We start from the raw sequence: 21458 nt of genomic DNA, 5'->3' as shown, positions 1-21458 counted from the left end.
TGCATAACTTGGTGAGTTTAAGATGCTGCTGTTTTTGTTGTTGCTACTGTTGTGTTTTTTAATTTACATCCAAGTTAGTTAGCATATAATGTAACAATGATTTCAGGAGTAGATTCCTTAATGCCCCTAACCCATTTAGCTCATCCCCTCTCCCAAAACCCCTCCAGCAACCCTCTATTCTCCATATTTAAGAATCTCTTATGTTTCGTCCCCCTCCCTGTTTTTATATTATTTTTTTCTTCTCTTCCCTTATGTTCATCTGTTTTCTATCTTAAAGTCCTCATGTGAGTGAAGTCATATGATATTTGTCTTTCTCAGACTACTTTTGCTTAGCATAATACCCTCTAGTTCCATCCACATAGTTGCAAATGGCAAGATTTGATTCTTTTTAATTGCCTAGTAATACTCCATTGCATATATTTACCACATCTTTATCCATTCATCCATCGATGGACATTTGGGCTCTTTCCATACTTTGGCTGTTGTTGATAGCACGCACTGCTATAAACATTAGGGTGCATGTGCCCCTTCAAAACAGCATACCTGTATCCCTTGGATAAACCCTAGAAATGCAATTGCTGGGTCATAGGGTAGTTCTATTTTTAATTTTTTGAGGAACCCTCATACTGTTTTCCAGAGTGGTTGCAACAGTTTGCATTCCCACCAGCAGTGCAAAAGAGATCCTCTTTCTCCGCATCCTCGCCAGCATCTGTAGTTGCCTGAGTTGTTAATGTTAGTGATTCTGACAGGTGTGAGGTATCTCATTGTGGTTTTGATTTGTATTTCCCTGATGATGAGCGATGTGGAGCATTTTTTCATGTGTTGGTTGGTCACATGGATATCTTCTTTGGAGAAGTGTCTATTTATGTCTTTTGCCCATTTCTTCACTGGATTATTCATTTTTTGAATGTTGAGTTTGATAAATTGTTTACAGATTTTGGATACTAACACTTTATCTGATATGTCAATTGCAAATATCTTCTCCCATTCTGTTGGTTGCCTTTTAGTTTTGCTGATTGTTTCCTTTGCTGTGCAGAAGCTCTTTTGATGAGGCCCCAATAGTTCATTTTTGCTTTTGTTTCCCTTGCCTCCAAAGACCTGCTGAGTTAGAAGTTGCTGCGGCCAAGGTCAAAGAAGTTTTTGATGGCTTCCTGTCTTACATTTAGGACTTTCATCCATTTTGAGTTTATTTTTGTGTATGGTGTAAGAAAGTGGTCCAGGTTCATTTATCTGCATGTCGCTGTCCAGTTTTCCCAGCACCACTTGCTGAAGAGACTGTCCTTATTCCATTGGATATTCTTATCTGCTTTGTCAACGATTAGTTGGCCATATGTTTGTGGGTCCATTTCTGGGTTCTCTATTCTGTTCCATTGATCAGAATGTCTGTTTTTGTGCCAGTACCATACTCTCTTGATGATTAAAGCTTTGTAATATAGCTTAAAGTCTGGGATTGTGATGCCTCCAACTTTGGTTTTCTTTTTCAAGATTGCCTTGGCTATTTGGGGTCTTTTCTGGTTCATACAAATTTTAGGTTTGTTTTTTCCAGCTCTGTGAAAAATGCTGGTGTTATTTTGATAGGGATTGCACTAAATATGTAGATTCCTTTGGTTAGTATTGACATTTTAACAGTATTTGTTCTTCCTATCTAGGAGCATGGAATCTTTTTCCATTTTTTTTTGTGTCTTCTTCAATTTCTTTCATAAGCTTTCTATAGTTTTCAATGTATAGATTTTTCACCTCTTTGGTTAGATTTATTCCTAGGTATTTTATGGTTTGGTGCAATTGTAAATGGGGTTGATTCCTTGATTTCTCTTTCTGTTGTTTTATTATTGGTGTGTAGGAATGCAACTGATTTCTGTGCTTTGATTTTATATCCTGCGACTTTGCTGAATTCATGGATCATTTCTAGCAGTTTTTTGGTGGATCTTTTGGGTTTTCCATATAGAGTATCAGATAAGTGTAAGTTTTTAATTTTGAGTAAGTTCAATTCATCAGTTTTTCTTTCATGTTTTATGCTTATGTGTTCCCTATGAAATTTGTTTTGTAAGCAGCAAAGATATTCATCTATTTTTTTCCCTAGCAGCTTTATTATTTTAGCTTTCATATTTAAGTCCATGATCTATCTCAAATTTGTCTGTATATGGTGTAAGATAAGGATTGAAGTTTTTTTTTTCCTTCTCATACTGGTAATTCAGTTGTTCCAGCACCCATATGTTAAAGAGATTTTTTTTTTTTTTTTTAAGTTGCTGGGTGCTCATATCAAACATCATCTGCCATAGAAGGTATGGGTCGCTTTCTGGACTTTATTCTGTTCATGATCTGTCAATCTTTATATGAATACTACACTGCCTTGATTAGTGTTGCTTAAAATAGTAAGTCTTGAAGTCAGGTACCAAGACCCTCTTCTTTTCTTTTTCAAGATTTTTTTTGTTTCTTTCAATCCTAAGACTTTCCAAATGAACTTTTAAATAATTTTGTCAATGTCTAAAAAAAAAAGCCTGGGACTGACATCTAAATGATAATGAGTCTTCCAATTCATGAACATGGCATATCTATTTATTTAGATCCTCTTTGATTTCTCCTAGCAATATTTTACAGTTTGCATTGTTGAAGTCTTATAATCTCTTAAGTATATCTCTCAGTATTTTATGCTTTTTTGATATAGATAGTACTTTTTGGTTAGTTTCATTTTCTAACTGTTCATTGGTAGTATGTAGAAATATAATTATGTTTTTAGATTGACTTTGTATCCTGTGACAAAGGTAAAGGATTATTAGTTCTACAAGTTTCCTTGAGGATTCCACTGGACTTCTCATGTACACAAACATGTCATCTGCAAATGCAGCTTATTCTTTCAAATTGTCTTTTTTGTTGTTGTTGTTTTTAATTGCCTTATTACACTGGCCAGGACATAAAATTTAGGTCAGGAAAATGGAAGTTCTTACCTTCTTCCTAACTTGACGGGAAGGGGAGTGGGAGGTAGAGGGATATATAGTCTTTCACTATTAAGTATGCTGTTAGATATAAATCATTCATGTATACCTTTTATCAAAGTGAGGAAGCTGCTTTCTATGCTTAGTTTGTTGTGAGGTTTTATCATGAACATTTCATTTTTACTGAATAACTATTCTACATCTATGGAAACAATCACATTGTTTTTCTCCTTCATTCTGTTAATGTGTCAAACGAAACTAATTTTCAAATGTTAAGCCAAACATTACATGTGCGGTTTTATTATTCACTTCATAAAATGAGCTGTAAAGTGTTCCCTCCTTCTGTTTCCTAAAATAGTTTGTATAAGGTTAGTATTATATTTTTCCCTGTGCATTTGAAAGAATTCACCAATGAAACCATGACCTTCAAGCTTTCTTTGTGGGTTTTTTTTTTCTCTCTTACAAACAACTTTTACATCCCCCTCTTTTTTTATATTTTATTTTACTTTAATTCCAGTATAGTTAACACATAGCGTTATGTTAGTTTTGGCATACAATACTAACAGTGATTCAACACTTGTTAGTGTTGAACTAACACTAACAAGTTTGGGTTTTCCATATAGAGTAGTGATGGAACTCTACTGTTCCATACTGTGATTCAACACTTCCATATGACACCCAGCGCTCATCACTCTTTGTGGGTTTTGGAGAAGAACTTATTTTCATTAACAGATACAGGGTTATTCAGACTTTGTTTCATCTTGTCCCTTTTGTAAGTATTTCTCCAAATTTATTTCACCTAAGTTGTCAAATGTACTGAATTAAGTTATTCACAATATTTCTTTATTATGTTTTTCATGTATACATAGTTTACAATGATAACCTCCTTTCCATTCCAAATATTGGTAAATTGTGTTCTTTCCCTTTCTTCCCTCTCCCATTTTATCTTAATCAGCTTAGCTAGGAGTTACTAATTTTATGGATCTTTTCAAATAACCAAATTCTGGCTTTGTTATTTTTTCTATTATTTTTGTAATATTACATCAATTTTTGCTCTTTTTAGTATTATTTCCCCCTACTACTTACTTTGTGCTTGTTTTTCTAGCTTCCTAGGCAGAAACTCAGGTTGTACACTACAGATCTTTTTGAATACAAGCATCTAAAGCTATACTTTTTTTTGTAGGCAGTTTTAGCTGTACCAACACATTTTGTTATATCATATTTCATTATAATTAGTTAGAAATAGTTTCTAAATTCCCTTGTGATTTTTCAAACCACAGATTATTTAGACATAGGTTAATTTCAAAATATTTGATGTTTCTCTAAGTATCTTACTAACATAATTTAATTACTTCTGGTCAGATAATATACTGTATTACTTTCAAAAATTACCAATCTATAGTTTTACAGATCAGCACATGGTTCAATCCTGTTAAATATCACATGTACCCTAGAAAGGCATTTAGATTCTTCAATTGTTGGGAACAGAGTTTTATAAATATCAATGAGGTCAAAGTAGTTGACACCAAGTGAACTAAGTTTTTGTGTACTTTGTCAGTTACTGAGAAATATAGGTATTCAAACCATTAACTCTAATTTTGAATTTGTTTATTTCTCTTTAATTCTATCAAATTTTGTTTCACTTATTTTAAAGCTCTGTAATTAGGTATACACCTTTATCATTGTCATATCTTCCTGATGCATTGACTCTTTTATAATTTTATCATTATCAAATAGCTGTATATAATGACACTGGTGATAATGAAAAAAGAGGATGGTTAAGAAGCAAATGGTAAGGGTAAATTTCCAAATAACTAAATGCTGTGTTTTTAAAGCTGCCATTTTCTCAGGCATGTGATACCTGAACATTGATGAAACTTAAATCTTCTTGGATAAAACCAAGACCCTGCCTCTTTTAGGTTTGAACTTTGAAGAAAAACTTATACAAACTACTTGGATACATGTTTGTTCACATTAGTGAAAAACTGTTGTGATGATAAAAGGATTTTTCATATCATGGTGAAGAATTATCCTTATTGTTAAAAAAGATGTTGGCTTCTATGTTCTGTGTTGAATCAATTAAAAAAATTCGATTGCAGAATGATCTATCATTGTTTCCAGTAAAACGGCTACACCAGTTTCTTTTTAATGGCTCATCAGTTATGGGACTGCCATGAAGGTAATATGAGGAGACTCATTTAGCAACATATTATTACATCATCTTAACATGAAGCAAGGCCCATCAGGCATTATTAAATTAGACTGAATTTTGCAGAATGTCAGCAGCATTTTATGTACATTAATAGCAGAGTTAAATGTTTCCTAGGGGAATATGCTGAAGAAAAATGGTTTCAAAGTGGTGTTTGGATATAATTTTCCAGTCACTGTTTACATTTCCTTCTATTATCATTGCATGGTTAAGATTTTTATGTTACTTGTGAATAGGCAAGACAAAATGACAGCCAATGTTTTACTGTATTTTTGTTTTCTTTGACCCATGATAACAAATACTGTTTGGGATATAGGTTTTTCTTTGAATAGTAGTGACAGATATTTTTTAACTCTTGAATATCCTAAGTTTACTATTTAGGCCTCAGATCAGCTGGTGCCATCCATTATAATTTTGTCTAGCAACTGCAACATAGGCAGAGCTAAGTAACAGTAATAAATAGCAAAGTATTGTTCCTTTCACAGCAAGGAATTCTTTCACTTGTTTTAAGAGCCCTCCTGTCTTCACTGATGTTTTTGCTGCAGTAAAATCTCTCCTCTCTGTTGAATTTTGGGCTTCCTCTTTGTGGTTCATACATTGCTTCTGTGCATTCTTTACCAACAAATCTTTCCCTCACTTGAATATCTTTAAATTTCTTGTACATAGCAATATTGCTATTTTACATTTCATACATTCCAGTAAACTTGTTTCTCTTTTCCATAGGTCTGCCTGATATCTCCAAAATGCAATAAAAAATTGTTAAGCAGTAATCTTATAGCTTCTTCCTTTTTTTATACTCTCTATATGTTTATATTTGGCATATAGAGAACTGGGTTTCTCAAAGTATAATCCCCAGTCCATGTGAATTAGCACTTGCTTAAAATATTAATTCCCAGATCCCTCCTTGGTCAAACAAATTAAGTGAAAGAGTAGTAAGGGCACAGACTAGGAATCTGAGACTGTAACAGCATCAACTGTGTGTTTAGAAGGTTTACCACTTGCTAGGTGCACAGTTTTGAGCAAATTACTTAAAACCTCTGGAGAACATCCATTTTTCAGTCTGAAAAACAGGTGTTGTTAAAAGGATTAAACATGATAATGTTCAAAGTTTTTTTTTTTTTCATTTTAATTTTGTTTAGGAGAGCGGGGTAGAGGGGCAGAGGGAGAGAGAGAATTCTAAGCAGGCTCCATGCTTAGCACAGAGCCCAATGTGGGGCTTGATCTCATGACCCTGGGATCATGACCTGAGCCAACACCAAGAATCAGATGCTCAACTGACTGAGCCACCCAGGTGACCCAAATATGATGTTTAATTCAATTCCTGGCTCAGCTAGTTCTCAGTAAATGGTAGCAAATGTTATTACAGTGTTATGCATCTAGGTTTAAAGTAAATGTTTTCTGATATGAGAATTAAATCTGGTGTTGTATACCTGAAGCTAATATAACTCTGTATGTTAACTATAATGGAATTAAAATAAAAATAGAAACTGTGAAAAAAAGGAATTAAATCTGGTATAAACATATTCATCTTTGGAAAAACTGTTAAGATTCATCTTTGCAAAATTGGAGAATTATATAAATACAGCTTACCACTAATCCTAACTAAATACCACTACCTTTGCAAAGGGAGTATAAAAAATGTAAGTGGAAACTCATTTAGTGTAAGCATTAACTGATTTATTAGATACAGCTGTAGTTTCAAAGAGTTTAGAATCATTTTTTTACCTTAGGTTTAGCAATAGTGCTAACATTAGACCCATGGCTCTCAAACCTTTTGGTCTCTTAAAAATATTAAGGATTCAAAATAGCTTTTGTAAAGTTTATCTCAGGAATGCAAGGATGATTTAACATACCAAAGAAAATCAATGCAAGTCACCATAGTATAGTAAAGTCTTCTAGCTGGCTTAGCCACTACTGGGCACTGTTTCAACTAATTCTGTGCTCTAGCATTTATCCATGTGCACTCTTACATGCATGCTCCCTCCTCACACATACACTTTCCAATCTATATACAGAGATTAGTGAGGATAAAGGAGGAAAGAATCACTGGGGTTATGAGTTACCCGGCTTGCAATAGGGTTGTGCTAAGGATCTTCTCTCACTTCCCAAAGCCAAGTGAGAACTACAAGAGATTTAATAAGGCACATTTCAAGGAAGAGCAATAATGACCTTTTCCTTAAAAAAAAATTTGTTTTTTACATTTATTTATTTTTGAGAGACAGAGCACAAGTTGGGGTGGGACGGTGAGAGGAGACACAGAATCCGAAGCAGGGTCCCGGCTCCGAGCTGTCAGCACAGAGCCTGATGCGGGGCTCAAACTCACGGACTGTGAGATCATGACCTGAGCCAAAGTCAGACGCCCAACAGACTGAGCCACCCAGGCGCCCCAATAATGATCTTTTCTGATGGGACAGTGAATATAATGACTTGAATAAATAATACAAAAATTAAAAAAAAACCACCAAAATAGCTTTGTTTTGTAGGTTATATGAACAGAAAAATTGTTAAATGTGCATTTGTTTTATTAAATGCTTTCACAAGTACATGGAATTTAACCTTCAGAGACCTACAAAGTAGGTGGAAGCAAAATGCTAATTCTGTTTCTCAAATGAGGAAATCAACTCAGAGATAGGATTTAAGGTTAAAAGACCTGTCTTAGGACTATAGGTCAATAACTTCTAACGATGGGATTTCAACCTAGGTCTTCTGAATCTGAATGGCACAATTATGTGGTATGTATTAAATGGGAAAGTATTGTTAGAATGAGAGTTAAAACTGGCTCATATGCCCATGTCTGAAATTAGGGTGGAACTCATGAAAGGCATGTGAACAGCAGAAAACAAATTTCCTACATTCTGCCTTTCCTTTCTTTTCTTTTTAGCTTGATCCTGATGGTAATGTACAGGTGAATTAAGTATTCAGGATTCTCTCTAAAGATGGGGGGGGGGGCAGGGAAGCAGAGAAGATGGCCATTAGTAAAAATGCAATATGCTAAAGGAATGTGAAGAGTTGAAACAACATTTCCAAGTCAAAGAAACTTTTGGAAGCTTAAAGAATTGGTTAGAGTATAGGACTGAAATGAAAATACTCAGAACAATAAGTTTAACATTACAGGATAGAAAAGCTACACAGAGCCAACGTAGGTTCTTCACATAATTATGTCAGTAACTCTGTTCTTTTTATGAGGAAATATGCAAATTCATTTTCAGAAGTGATAAGCATTTTGTAAAACGGTAGGAGGATAACTTGCTTTGCTTCCACTTAAAATGGAGGTGAGTGTGAAAATCTTTGATGATAGAGAAAGACAGTGTAGTGAACTGGAGAACAGAAACCATTTTAAGTGGAGGGAGAAGAAAATATATTTAGTTACTAAAATCTTAGCACATTTAGTCACAAATTAAAGGTATAATAGTGAAATAAATCAGATAAATTTCTACCTCTTCTATTAAAGTTCTTATTTGTGTGTTAAAAATGATCTGACTTTTGTATTTATTAAACTTACTTGACAGCCTGGTAATCCGGTGTCTCTGCTGTACAGGGAAAATGAGCCTCTCTCTGACGTTTTTCCTATGAAACAAAAAATATAACTGTATACAAAAATCCTCACTTATTGACAAGCAATTCAACTTCTAGACCATTCATAGTAACTATACTGTGATTTGGAAGTACAGAGAACAAATCAGAAACAAGAAGACAAAATCCAATAAATAAAATTTAAAAAGCTTACTATCATTCCAGTTTAACAAATTCTGATTTTTGTAAAATAGCATGTATTTTATTGAATACTTTCTGCTGTGAAACACTGAAAAAATACTCAAAAAAATGGAAAAGAATAGACATCTATATAGCCAACAGTATGATCCGTGTACTTGGTAGAGAGAATAACGTTTTTCCCATATTTGCTTCACAGTGAACATCTCTCCTCCTCTTCTTTCTCAGAAATTGAAACAGTGTAGACACAGTTCAAATCTTAACTCAGACCCCAAGGTAACCGTCATCAAAAGGTTAGTGTATATGATCCCCCACCCCCCCTGCATATTTTGAAACTGTTAACATATTTATGTACTCAAACAATATATGTTACTGTCTATATTTAAAACATTTATTTTGTGTGTATCTTTAATACATTTAAAGATGGGATTATATAGTATCTATTCCTTTTGAAATCTGCATTTCCACGCAATAGTATGCTCTTAAGATACACGCGGAAAATAGACACCTGGTTTATTCCTTTTTACTGCTATAAAATGTCCTATTATGCAAACATAACCACAGTTAATCTATTCCCCTACTGAGAAAGAGATTTAGCTTTTTTGCTATCAGGATGGTAAAACAAATAGCCTTGCACATGTGCATATGTACACATAAGACTTTCTCTAGGATAGACACGGAGAAGTGGAGCTGCTGGATTAAAGAATGCACACTTTCAACTTTACAGGTGTTGCCTTACTATTATCTAATGTCATCATGCCAATTTATACTCTTTACAGAAATGTGTACAAATTCCTTCTGAGACTCTATAGTTCAAAAGTTGGATGGTTAAGTGTTAGAAGTGGTATGCACTGGTTCTAGAGGAAGAGTAGGCAGTACTGATACTGAAAGAAGTTCTTACTTGCTTTTCAATACACCAGAGTTTATGTTCAATACAGTAAATTTACAAATATTACAGATTTTAACTAAAGAGTCTCTCACAGACATGTTGCTTAAACAGATTTCCGTAAGGGGGCATCTGGGTGGCTTGGTCAGTTAAGCATTTGACTTTGGCTCAGGACATGATCTCGTGGTTTCTGGGTTCAAGCCCTGCACCGGGGTCTGCAGTGGCAGTGAGGAGCCTGCCTGGGATTCTCTCTCTCTCTCTCTCTCTCTCTCTCTCACACACACTCACTCTCTCACTTGCTCTCTGCCCCTCCCCCACTCGTGTGCTGTCTCTCTCAAAAATAAACTTTAAAAAAATAAGAATAAAAATCTTAAAAAAAAAGATTTCTCTAAGGATCACACTTTGATGTTAGTATCAAAGATGGAGATACAAATAAACAATGACAATGGCAGAGCTAATTGTTTTTCTCCATTCCAAAGTAAAAACAGTAACAATATAACTAAATCTGACCAGTTTTCCAAAATTTTTTAAATTACTAAAGCTAGGGGTGCCTGGGTGCTCAGTCGGTTAAGCATCTGATTTTGGCTCAGGTCATGATCTCACGGTTCATGAGTTTGAGCACCACATCAGGCTCTCTGCTATCAGTGGGCAGAGCCTGCTTGGGATCTTCTCTTTCTCTCTCACTCTCTCTCTCTCTCTGCCCCTCCCCCGCTTGCACCCTCTCTCTCAAAAACAAATGAAATTACTGAGGTTATATGAACTTCCTCATAATTGTATACTACAGAGTTATTAGCTTGTCATTATATAAAAATGTATAGTTTATTAATTTAAAAACTCCATACATAGATGGGATGCTCAAAATTATTTACTGATATGGTGCACATAATTTAAAAAAAACTTTAAGACATATGTACTAATATCTGATTAATTTCATTGCCATATACATGCCACACTGGCCAAATGATGTAAAATCATACAACTCTAAATTTAGTATGTACTGACCTGTTAGATATAGAAAATAATCCTTGTAATAACAAAGCTAGTTATTAGAAAATACAGTAATAACTCAGAGTATAATTTCAGAGCCCATTAGACATTATAGCACATGTCTTAAAAAGCACTTACTGGCTATTAGTGATGAAGCACATATTTCAGGTGAAGTAATGCTAACACATAAAAATGCAGATTTATGAGAAAAGGTTAATTAATGTAGTCTATTTGTCTCATAGTCTCACCATAAAGCAATATGTTCTACATAAAGTGCTTTAATTTGCAAAATATACATATGGAATAAAATGGAAAAAAAAAACTGTTAACTCTCTGAGGACCTATCCTTTACAAGCAAGACCGCTTGTAGGAGTCCAGATGATACACAGGGCTTTTGGACTCTACTCTTCTACTCTTGGAATCTGATCTTACAAAACCACAAAAAGATTGTACTTTTGCAACTGTGACACACACACCATTCCTGTGTCTCATCAAAATGGATCAGAAACCCTGCTGGACCAAGAACATGGCAGAGACTGAAGGGAAATGCCTACTCAGAATGACTGGCAGAGAGATTATGAGGTAAAGTAAAGAACAGCACACATTTTTGGTTTGGAGGTATTACTTTATTAATCAAATAAACACATTTATGAGATAATAAAAATCATTCTCAGTACATACCATTTTTTAAAAAGTTCATTTATTTATTTTAAAAAAGAGAGAGCATGGGTAGGGGAGGGGCAGAAACAGAGAGAATCCCAAGCAGGCTCCACACTGTCAGCAAGAAGCCCAATGCAGGGCTTGAATCCATAAAGTGTGAGATCATGACCTGAGCTGAAACCAACTGAGCCACCCCAAGAAAACACTGCTTTTGAAAACAAACCATGTACCATATACTTGGCAGAACAGAAATGGGAGACTATATTAACATTTTAATTATTTATTTTTGAGAGTGCAAGTGGGGGAGGGGCAGAGAGAGGGGGACAGAGGATCTGGAGTAGGCTCTGCACTGACTGGTAGGCTGACAGCAGCAAGCCCAATGTGAACTCATGAATGGCAAGAGATCATCACCTGAGCCAAAGCTCAAAGGACTGAGCCACCCAGGTGACCTGACTTATTAACATTTTAAACAAATACCATAGAGTTAAAAAAAACAAAACAATGCTTGTCTTTTACCACAATATACCACCAACTAATTATTGGCTGAAATACTCAATAGGCCCTTCCTACCTTACAAATTCCTCTTTCTGAAATACTATTTAAACAACTAAGAAAGACTTAAAGCTCAACAACAAGTTAAGGTCTATTATATTTTTACTTTCAAAGGTACTAGATCCCCCCCCCCCCAACTGTTGGGAAGAAAAGGAAACAAAGTAAGAGATTAATATTAGCTCTGCTTTTAATAAAGTACAGTTTTCAAGTATAATTTTAATTATCTGTGTGGAGGCTACCTGTTATATTATTTAAGAATATGTAAGCCTTTAAACCTACTTTTCTGTGCCTATTAAAATTCCTAAACTTCTTCCTTTCACAAGGATATTCAAATCAGAGAGAATGAAAACTAATTTAACATAAGCTAAAACCATTACAGAGAAGTTTCTTCTGAGATGGAAGGCTGATAGCTTGTTTTTAAAATGATACTTAACCTATTCAAATGAGATTTTGAAATGTAAATACATTTTTATTTCACCTTTCATTTATTAGGAACTAATTATTTCTGAGGGACTTAGAAATTTGGTTACACTTGAAATAGAATAATGCATACTCTCAGTCTGAGATTTAGAAGACATTTATCTTTAATTCTTTCAAAATTACTTTTTTTAAGAACTATTTTCATGAATTAAGATTAATCTCTATTTTATCTCAGGTGTCTGACAAATAACAACTTTTGGCTACCGTTTTTACAGTTTTCTGCTAAATAATATATATGAAAGCTGTATGTAGATAATTTTAATATATGTCAACTGAACACAGCTCAAGAACTGTTAGTAACTGGCATGTATCTAATTTCCCTTGAATGGTGAAGGATCCATACCATCAGATCAGCTAAAAAAAACCCTGAGACGTTAGCCTAGAGAGGAGAGAATCTGAAAGAAGTGCAGTCTCTGTACTTTTTATATTCGCAGAACTATCATGCTAAGATGGAATCAAAATTACACTATCTGGTCCTAGTGAAGAGACTTAGGAAGAGGATAAAAGTAAAGACATGCGTTCCTTTACCTTGTTATAAGGAAGAAGTCTCAGAAAACAGAATTTCCATTAGTAAAATTACTAGTGTGCAGAAAATTATAGAATATTCCTGGTGTTCTTACTAGTAAAGAGATTTGGGGAATAATTAGCTCTTTTATTGTGGGTTTATTTATTAATGCTGTGGAAGATTTAAGAGACACTTTTGGCAACCAAGTTACTACTAGTAAATCACAGTGAGTTCATGTTTACTGAACGTTTGGGTATTTTATAATGAAATGGTCATTCAAATATTTTGTTTACTTTTTCCTACTGGATTGTCATTTACTTGCTGATTTGTAGAAGTTTCTCAAGTATTTTTGATACAAGACCTTTTATTGTCTCTATGTAAATATTTTCGTCCTCTTAATGGTGTCTTTGGATAAACAAAAATTCATTTTAATGTAGACTAATTTGTCCATTTTTTTATATGTACTGTTTAAAAAATCTCTGCCTATTCCAAGGTAACAAATCTGTTTTTATTTTTCTGTGCTTTCTTCTAAAAGCTTTACTGCTTATCTTTCACATTTAAACTTGAATTTGGTTTTTGTGTATGTTGTTGGTGGTGGAGGCATGTCAAGATACATGTTTTCTCCACAGAGATATTCAAGTGACTTCAGAACTGTTTACTGAAAAGATGATCTACATCTTGAAAGTATCATCATGGCTACTTATGAAGAACAAGCTGTAGGGGAACAAGTGGAAGCAGGGAGACACTTAGAAAAGTACTGAAATAATCCAGATGAAAGCTAATGATGGCTTTAGTCCTTCCAACTCACTGAGACAGGTACTATTAAGTCCCTATTTTACTAATGAGGAGAAATAATTTGCCCAAGGTCACAGAATTACTAAGTAGTCAAAAGAACCTAAATACAGGGCTGACCCCAAATTCTTAACAGAATACTATACTGCACTGTTCTTCAGTGGAGGTTCAGGACACAATTCCCAGATTCAGCTCATGTACGTAAGCAATTGGTGGGGCCCAAATATAGTACAGAAATTTTTCTCTATTTAGCCCTCTAAGCAGCCTCTACCAATGAAATGATTTGGCACTATCTATCCTTGCTGAAAAGAGGGATGGATGAAAAATCATCCCCAAAATGATTGGCAGCAAAACCCAACTACTCCAAGGATTGGTTTTGGGTACAGAACATGGTCACTTACGCTGCCTTCACTCACAAGTAACTGCTGTTCTTTTTAGTTCTCACAAAGGGCATAAGTTAATGTTTTCCTTAATTTGAAATACCTGTTAGAAAAATACTTATTCTGATCTCATTTCATTTTTCTGGGTCTCAGTTTCCTAGTCTGTAAAATGAACAAGTTGGACAAGATCAGAAGGTGTGTAACAACATCCCGGGAGGCTGGGGCCCAAGTAGAGATTTATTTTTGTGTATATATTTAAAACAATTAAAAAATTTAATTGCAGTGGTAGCCATGAAAAAGCACCTTGCAAAGCTCCTACTTCCGGGAATGTAACTGACTGAGAGATCCAGCTGCTATGCTCTGAAATGATTACTTCTGCAGTGAGGCCCACTTGCTTCCATCAACATGCTCTGACAGAGTATGTGGGGGGGAAAAGCACACTTCTTCCTGGGGGACATACATTTCTATGTTGACCAACTTTGGCTCAAGAACTCCCGGGCTGCTGTACTGAACCCTCCTTAGGGTGCACAGCAGTCAAGGACTCTTCCACTCTCTTTCACTCTCAGAGTCTTCAGATTACTGCAGGCAAGGTGACAGGAACCAGCATTTGCAGACTAGTTATTATGTGCAAGGCAGTGTGAAACATGCTTTACTTACATTGCTGGTACCACTGCTAGTTGTATTCTTCTTCGTACTAGAAATACTCCTAATGCCGAAGAGTGATTGAAGGAATCTGGTAACAGGTATGAGATATGACAGTAAAACTGCAAGATCTCCTACAGATCTCAATCTACTGGCTGTAGAAGCCTTCCCTGTAATACAATCCTGGCCTATATGCTCTATTCCTACCAATTCAAAATAGCGTTTTTATAGAGAAATGGCCAGGGACAAAGATATTATGGAAGGTAGAGCTGGCTCAGCATTTATTTCTGAAGCAGTCTAGTGAATACCTGAAGTTCAGTAATTTTAAGGAATAGATACTATTTAAGAAATATTGACTTCATGAGTTAATGGCACAAATCAGAACAGTTTCCCTATGTGTCTGAAAGCCAGTATTATTTCAATGTTCATTTTTGTAAGGCATACTGAATTGCACTCATAAATTCAAATTCACCCCATCAGCTATATTTTAAGTGGGCAGAATTAGACAGATTTTTCTTAAAAGATAAAGGCTTAACCTAGAAAAAGAATCCTTGGATGTTTCAAACTGAAATATTTTATTACATATAAATCATGAGAACTTTTCCACATTTAGTTTTCAGAGGAACAATGTGAAATCCCTACTTAGGCCAATCTAAATATTTGGGCATAAATCTAAATATGATCACAGTTTTATGAGCAGACTGTCTTCCTCCCCGCTGAGGTATCTTTGAAAAATCATTATTTACCTAACCTCTTTGCTGATGGAGAAGCTTTTCCTCTTCTTTTTTAGAAGAACACTACCACTAGTTTCATACAATTTCCATCACACCAACCACTCAGAGAAACATAAAAACACACTATCCTACAAGGTGGGGAAATCTGTAATGCCATTTGGTATACAGCAGAGCAGAGACTTAGGATTCTGGTTACTGGATTCATCTCTTGGCTCTTGCTTCTCTCGTACTGAGTGAACTAAGCAAGTTACACGTCATTTAACATCAACGTCCCCACTCACTCTTTTAGGAAAATCAGCTCAGTAACATGTACCTCACACAGGCCTGCACAGTTTAATTAATGCTTATAAAGTATTTGGAAATTCTTGTCTCAAAGAACCGAAGCCAATGTTAACTATTGGTATTACTGACTTGATGTGGGTAGCAATCGGCTCACACTTACACACAAAAAATCTAGAAAGGATCTCAAACTAACAGATTATTTTTTTAAAGAAAAGAAAAGAGAGAGACAGAGGCGTTTAACATAAATGCCTATTTTCTTTCACAACCATTTGTTTAAGTATTATTGGCTAACATTTGTGCCAAGTGCGCTGCTGGCTACATTGAAGATACTTAAATATCTAGTGCCAACAAGCACAGCTGCCGGACTCTCTCTGCCCTCCTCTTGTTCACTCCATGCCAAATTACTCACACAGCTATGAATGATGAGGCAGCAGCACAGGAAACTGCCAAGTGTGAGTGAGATTAGTGATAAACCAGAGGATCCCTATAGAGGTCAGTGATTAGCAAGTTCCCAGTTGTAATCACTTTTCTAACCCAGCCTCTATCTCATCACTTATTTAATCTTAACTCTGCACCAACTTCCTGTGACAGGCATCAGAACCGAAAGCAGGTTCCCAATCAAAAATTCCTGAAGAACTGCTAAGGTACCAATACAGTATCTCATTATCCTTGGTAAGAGCATACAGTCATATCTGGGTAATTTGAATAGGCTTTAGAAATGGCTTCTTGAGACTAAAACCGGAGATGAAGTAGACCAGGATGCAAACATTCACCAGTCCAGCTATTTTCCTCTATGTTCTCCACGCCTTCCTAAAAATCAGATTCACACAGTAAATATATACAAATAGACAAGGATGAGAAGGTTTACACAAAACAGTATGTTTGCCTTTCAGCCCTAAGAATGCCCAGAGAGAATATTAAAATGCATAACTCAATATAAGGGAGTGTGGTTGATAGGTAGATTGGAAATTAGGAATGAAAAAACAGAGTAGAATAAGATTGTGATCAATTTTAGTAATCTTTCAAAACTTTATGGGTCATTTTATGGTTCACTTTTGCCACATATGGAATACATAACAAGGTATTCATTATAGGTAGCTCAAAATCTAAACGGCCCTTCTCTGAGACATTTTAGTCAATAATTATATTTTCAAATTGTCCCTGAACACATATTTACATCTGTATTGCATTGTTGCTTTTCCTTAGGTTAAGAATTTAAGTGTTTTCTCACTTAATGTCTCCATACTTCCCTAACCACATGTTGTTTAGAACTTAGAAACAAATTCAATTCATTTTTATACCAAGCCGAAATATTACAGAACTAGGAATTATCTCTTCATCCTTGGCTGCATTTCATGATAAAACATGGTGAATGCATATTCTTTAAAAATAATCAAATAACTTTTGTATCTTAATTTTTATCCCATTCTTAAATAAAAAAGGATTTCAAAATATTCATTTGAGGTTTTACAACTTTCTAAGGACTAAACTGAGCCAAATTTCAACACCTTAATTTTATTTTATTTTATTTTTTTTAATTTTTTTTTCAATGTTTATTTATTTTTGGGACAGAGAGAGACAGAGCATGAACGGGGGAGGGGCAGAGAGAGAGGGAGACACAGAATCGGAAACAGGCTCCAGGCTCTGAGCCATCAGCCCAGAGCCCGATGCGGGGCTCGAACTCACGGACCGTGAGATCTTGACCTGGCTGAAGTCGGACGCTTAACCGACTGCGCCACCCAGGCGCCCCTCAACACCTTAATTTTAGTCTACTCCCCTTTTCCCAAAATAAAAAAAGAAAATCAGGTTAAACTCATATCAACAAATAATTTGGCTGGGGAAAGAGAGGGGGGCATATTTTCAAAATGGTCCTGGTAATCATACTTCATTCTGACATACTGTTTCCACCAAATCCTTATACAGATGCTTCTCTCAGAAATTTCTTGTATCATACAATGATAAACAGAATATTAAGCTCATTGTTAATTCCTGTGATTTTTCTCACAACTTTCTGTATTTTGGCTGTTTAATTTAAATCATGACCTTACCACGCAAGGTCAATGTCTGTTTTTTATGGCACTTGGGGACCAGAAGGCAGATGCCACTTGTTTAGGAACACTGGTCTGGAATTCTAGACTTGTTTTGTTTGCATGCCAGGGACAGATTCTACTCTAAGGCTCTATCTATGGCATACAGCCACATGGAGACACAGACAGTATAAGAAAACTGTGCTCTAAAACAGTGGATAATAAATGATTGTTAATTGGCTAGTTTCCCTTGACAGCAAGAACTGGAATAGAAAGAAAGGAACTAATCAATGGAACTGCTACCATTCACCAACTATGTAGTCAGAAACAGAGTAGTAAAATGAAACAAGCATGGAAATGAAGAGTCAGAAGGGTCTATTCCTGTCTCTGCTATGAAGTAGCTGTCTGAAACAGGTAAGTTGTTAAACTCGCCAGGCCTCAGTTTCTTCACTTGGAGAATGGGGTGGAGTAGAGCAAATTTGATTTGGGATATCTCTTTCTGTTTTAATATCCCATCAAACTGGCATGCCCATCTATTTTGCTATTAATCAAGCACTCTGCTTCTGACAGAATGTAGATCTGTGAACCACGAGTAGTAGGAGGAAGAAGATAAACTGCTAAAAAATACAGAGATTTTTGCAGGAAGGGTAAATTCAACAACACAAGAAACAACAGATGTTGGCGAGGATGTGGAGAAAGGGAAACCTTCTTGCACTGTTGGTGGGAATGAAAACTGGACAGCCACTGTGGAAAAACAGTATGGAGGTTCCTCAAAAAGCTAAAAATAGAACTACCCTACAATCCAGCAATCGCATTACTCGGTATTTACCCAGAGAATACAAAAATACTAATTCAAGGGGCGCCTGGGTGGCGCAGTCGGTTAAGCGTCCGACTTCAGCCAGGTCACGATCTCGCGGTCCGGGAGTTCGAGCCCCGCGTCAGGCTCTGGGCTGATGGCTCAGAGCCTGGAGCCTGTTTCTGATTCTGTATCTCCCTCTCTCTCTGCCCCTCCCCCGTTCATGCTCTGTCTCTCTCTGTCCCAAAAATAAATAAACGTTGAAAAAAAAATTAAAAAAAAAATACTAATTCAAAAGGATACATGCACCCCAATGTTTATAGCAGCATTATCTACAATAGTAAAATATGGAAACAACCCAAGTGTCCATTGGTTGATGAATGGATAAAGAAGTGGTATATATATACAGTGGAATCCTACTCAGCCATTAAAAAAGCATAAAATCTTGTCATTTGTGATGGCAAGGAAGGAGCTAGAGTGTATTATGCTGAGCAAAATAAGTCAGAGAACGACAAATACCATATGATTTCACGCAAATGTGGAATTTAGGAAAGAAAACAAAGGAGCAAAGGTAGGGAGAGAAGAGAGGCAAGCCAAGGAACAGACTCTCAACTATAGAGAACAAACTGATAGATGATTACCAGAAAGGGGGGTGGGTAGGAAATGGGTTTAACAGGTGATAGGGATAAAGGAGTGCACTTGTGATGAGCACCAAGATGTATGCAAGTTTTAATCACTATACTGTACACCTGAAACTAGTAATATTACACTGTATGTTAACTGGAATTAAAAAAAAACTTAAAAGAAATGTTAACTGGAATTTAAAAACAAACTTTAAAAAGGGACTTCTGGAATAATGTACAGTTAAAAAAATGATGTGTATAAGCAGTTTATCATACATTTGTTTAATACATTGAGGTATTTTACTGGAGGAGCCAAGATGGCAGAACAGCATGGAAGTTTTTTTGTGTCTTGCGTCCATGAAATACAGCCAGATCAACACTAAACCATCCTGCACACCTAGAGATATTTTACTGTGAATACGGTATGTTGAATATGACAAACTGAAGTCTGTATACTTAGGGTTACCAAGACTTTATTTTATTTAGATTAAGAAAAGCTCTGAATGTTAATAAAATTTCTCACTGGAGCTCAACACCCTCCACCTATCTAATGCAGAAAGGTGAGTACTTTGCACACCACAGAAAATACACAGATACAGAGCAAATGAAAGGAGATGATTCTATTTTGTTGTAACACATGAGAAAATGGCCAAAAGGGAGTCTTAAATTCCCTCTGTGGTCTGCTAAGATTTACATATGATTCTTGCTACATAATAGGTACTGAGGGCAAAATAGGAGACATTCAGTTTTCCTTTCTTCTTTTTTGAAAATGTTTATTTATTTTGAGAGACAGAGACAGAGAGAATATCCCAAGCAGGAGATGTGATGTGGGGCTCTATCTCATGAATCGTGAGATCATAACCTTAGCTGGAATCAAGAGCTGGATGCTTAATCGACGGAGCCACCCAGGTGCCCCAACACACTCAGTTTTCATTGAGTAGCTTCCAGTATTGCATGCAATTTACTGCCATCCTACCTTTGCAATTTGAAAGCAGGTAAAGGCTGACCTCAAGCAGGTAAAGGCTGACCTTATAATCCAAATTAATTTGTGAGTCAGGCATAAATCAAAATAAATATTTTACATATCAACTCATTATAAATGGCTATACAAATCAATTTTAAGTCACAGAAGAGCTGTATATAATATTTGTGAAAGGGAGGAATGAAGGAAGAAAGACTGACGAAAAGAAAAAAAACTGTAATAATTTAGGGAGGAGGTATGGGGAAGTGATTATGAACAGAGACTCTGGATGTAGACTAAGTAGGTTTAAATTCCCATTCTGGAGTAATATTGGCTTTCAGACAAATAGTATTTTATTTTGTATTTTAATGAAGTCATTGAAATAGATTATTCTCTAACCTCACTGTACTTTAGTTGCCTCAAGTGTGAAATGGGATAGTAACAGTTTCACTTCACTGGTTTTTTGTGAGGATAAAAATGTACTGACAAAGTGCTTAGACAAAATGGAAAACACAAGATAAGGCCTAATTAGATATTAGTTATTATTCAAATCAAAACCATACTGAGATACCACCTCATGCCGGTCAGAGTGGCTAAAGGAGACCACAGATGCTGGAGAGGATGTGGAGAAACGGGAACACTCTTGCACTGTTGGTGGGAATGCAAACTGGTGCAGCTGCTCTGGAAAACAGTGTGGAGGTTTCTCAAAAAATTAAAAAGAGATCTACCCGGGGCGCCTGGGTGGCTCAGTCGGTTGAGCGGCCGACTTCGGCTCAGGTCACGATCTCACACTCCGTGAGTTCGAGCCCCGCGTCGGGCTCTGTGCTGACAGCTCAGAGCCTGGAGCCTGTTTCGGATTCTGTGTCTCCCTCTCTCTGACCCTCCCCCATTCATGCAAAAATAAATAAACGTTAAAAAAAAATTTTTTAAAAACAGATCTACCCTATGACCCAACAATAGCACTGCTAGGAATTTACCCAAGGAATACAGTAGTGCTGATGCACAGGGGCACTTGTACCCCAATGTATATAGCAGCACTTTCAACAATAGCTAAACTATGTAAAGAGCCTAAATGTCCACCAACTGATGAATGGATAAAGAAATTGTGGTTTATATATACAATGGAATACTACTTGGCAATGAGAAAGAATGAAATCTGGCCATTTGTAGCAATGTGGATGGAACTGGAGGATATTATGCTAAGTGAAATAAGTCAGGCAGAGAAAGATAGTTACCATATGTTTTCACTCATGTGGATCCTGAGAAACTTAACAGAAGACCGGGGGGAGGGGAAAGGC

General features: G+C 35.9%; 1 protein-coding gene and 1 long non-coding RNA gene across 14 annotated transcripts in view; both read right to left on the bottom strand.

Moving 5' to 3' along the window:
• TCF12 (transcription factor 12) overlaps positions 1 to 21458 on the bottom strand; it is a 396860-nt gene that overhangs the window by 108007 nt on the left and 267395 nt on the right. For all 13 annotated transcript variants that reach the window (XM_040492789.1, XM_040492790.1, XM_040492788.1 and 10 more), the window contains one exon: positions 8645 to 8709. In XM_040492789.1, coding sequence (XP_040348723.1) covers positions 8645 to 8709 — 65 coding nt within the window. The remainder of the gene's footprint in view (positions 1 to 8644; positions 8710 to 21458) is intronic.
• LOC121041759 (uncharacterized) lies at positions 13122 to 18494 on the bottom strand. Its single transcript, XR_005795838.1, has 2 exons — positions 17511 to 18494; positions 13122 to 17261 (listed from the first exon to the last, which is right to left on the bottom strand). It is a non-coding gene; the product is annotated as an uncharacterized LOC121041759 (long non-coding RNA).

This window comes from Herpailurus yagouaroundi, unplaced genomic scaffold (genome assembly GCF_014898765.1).
Source record: "Herpailurus yagouaroundi ecotype Mexico unplaced genomic scaffold, PumYag 184, whole genome shotgun sequence".
In the NCBI taxonomy this organism is placed as follows: Eukaryota; Metazoa; Chordata; class Mammalia; order Carnivora; family Felidae; genus Herpailurus; species Herpailurus yagouaroundi.
Note: the sequence above shows the minus strand (reverse complement) of the source record. Positions and strands in the feature narration are given on the sequence as shown.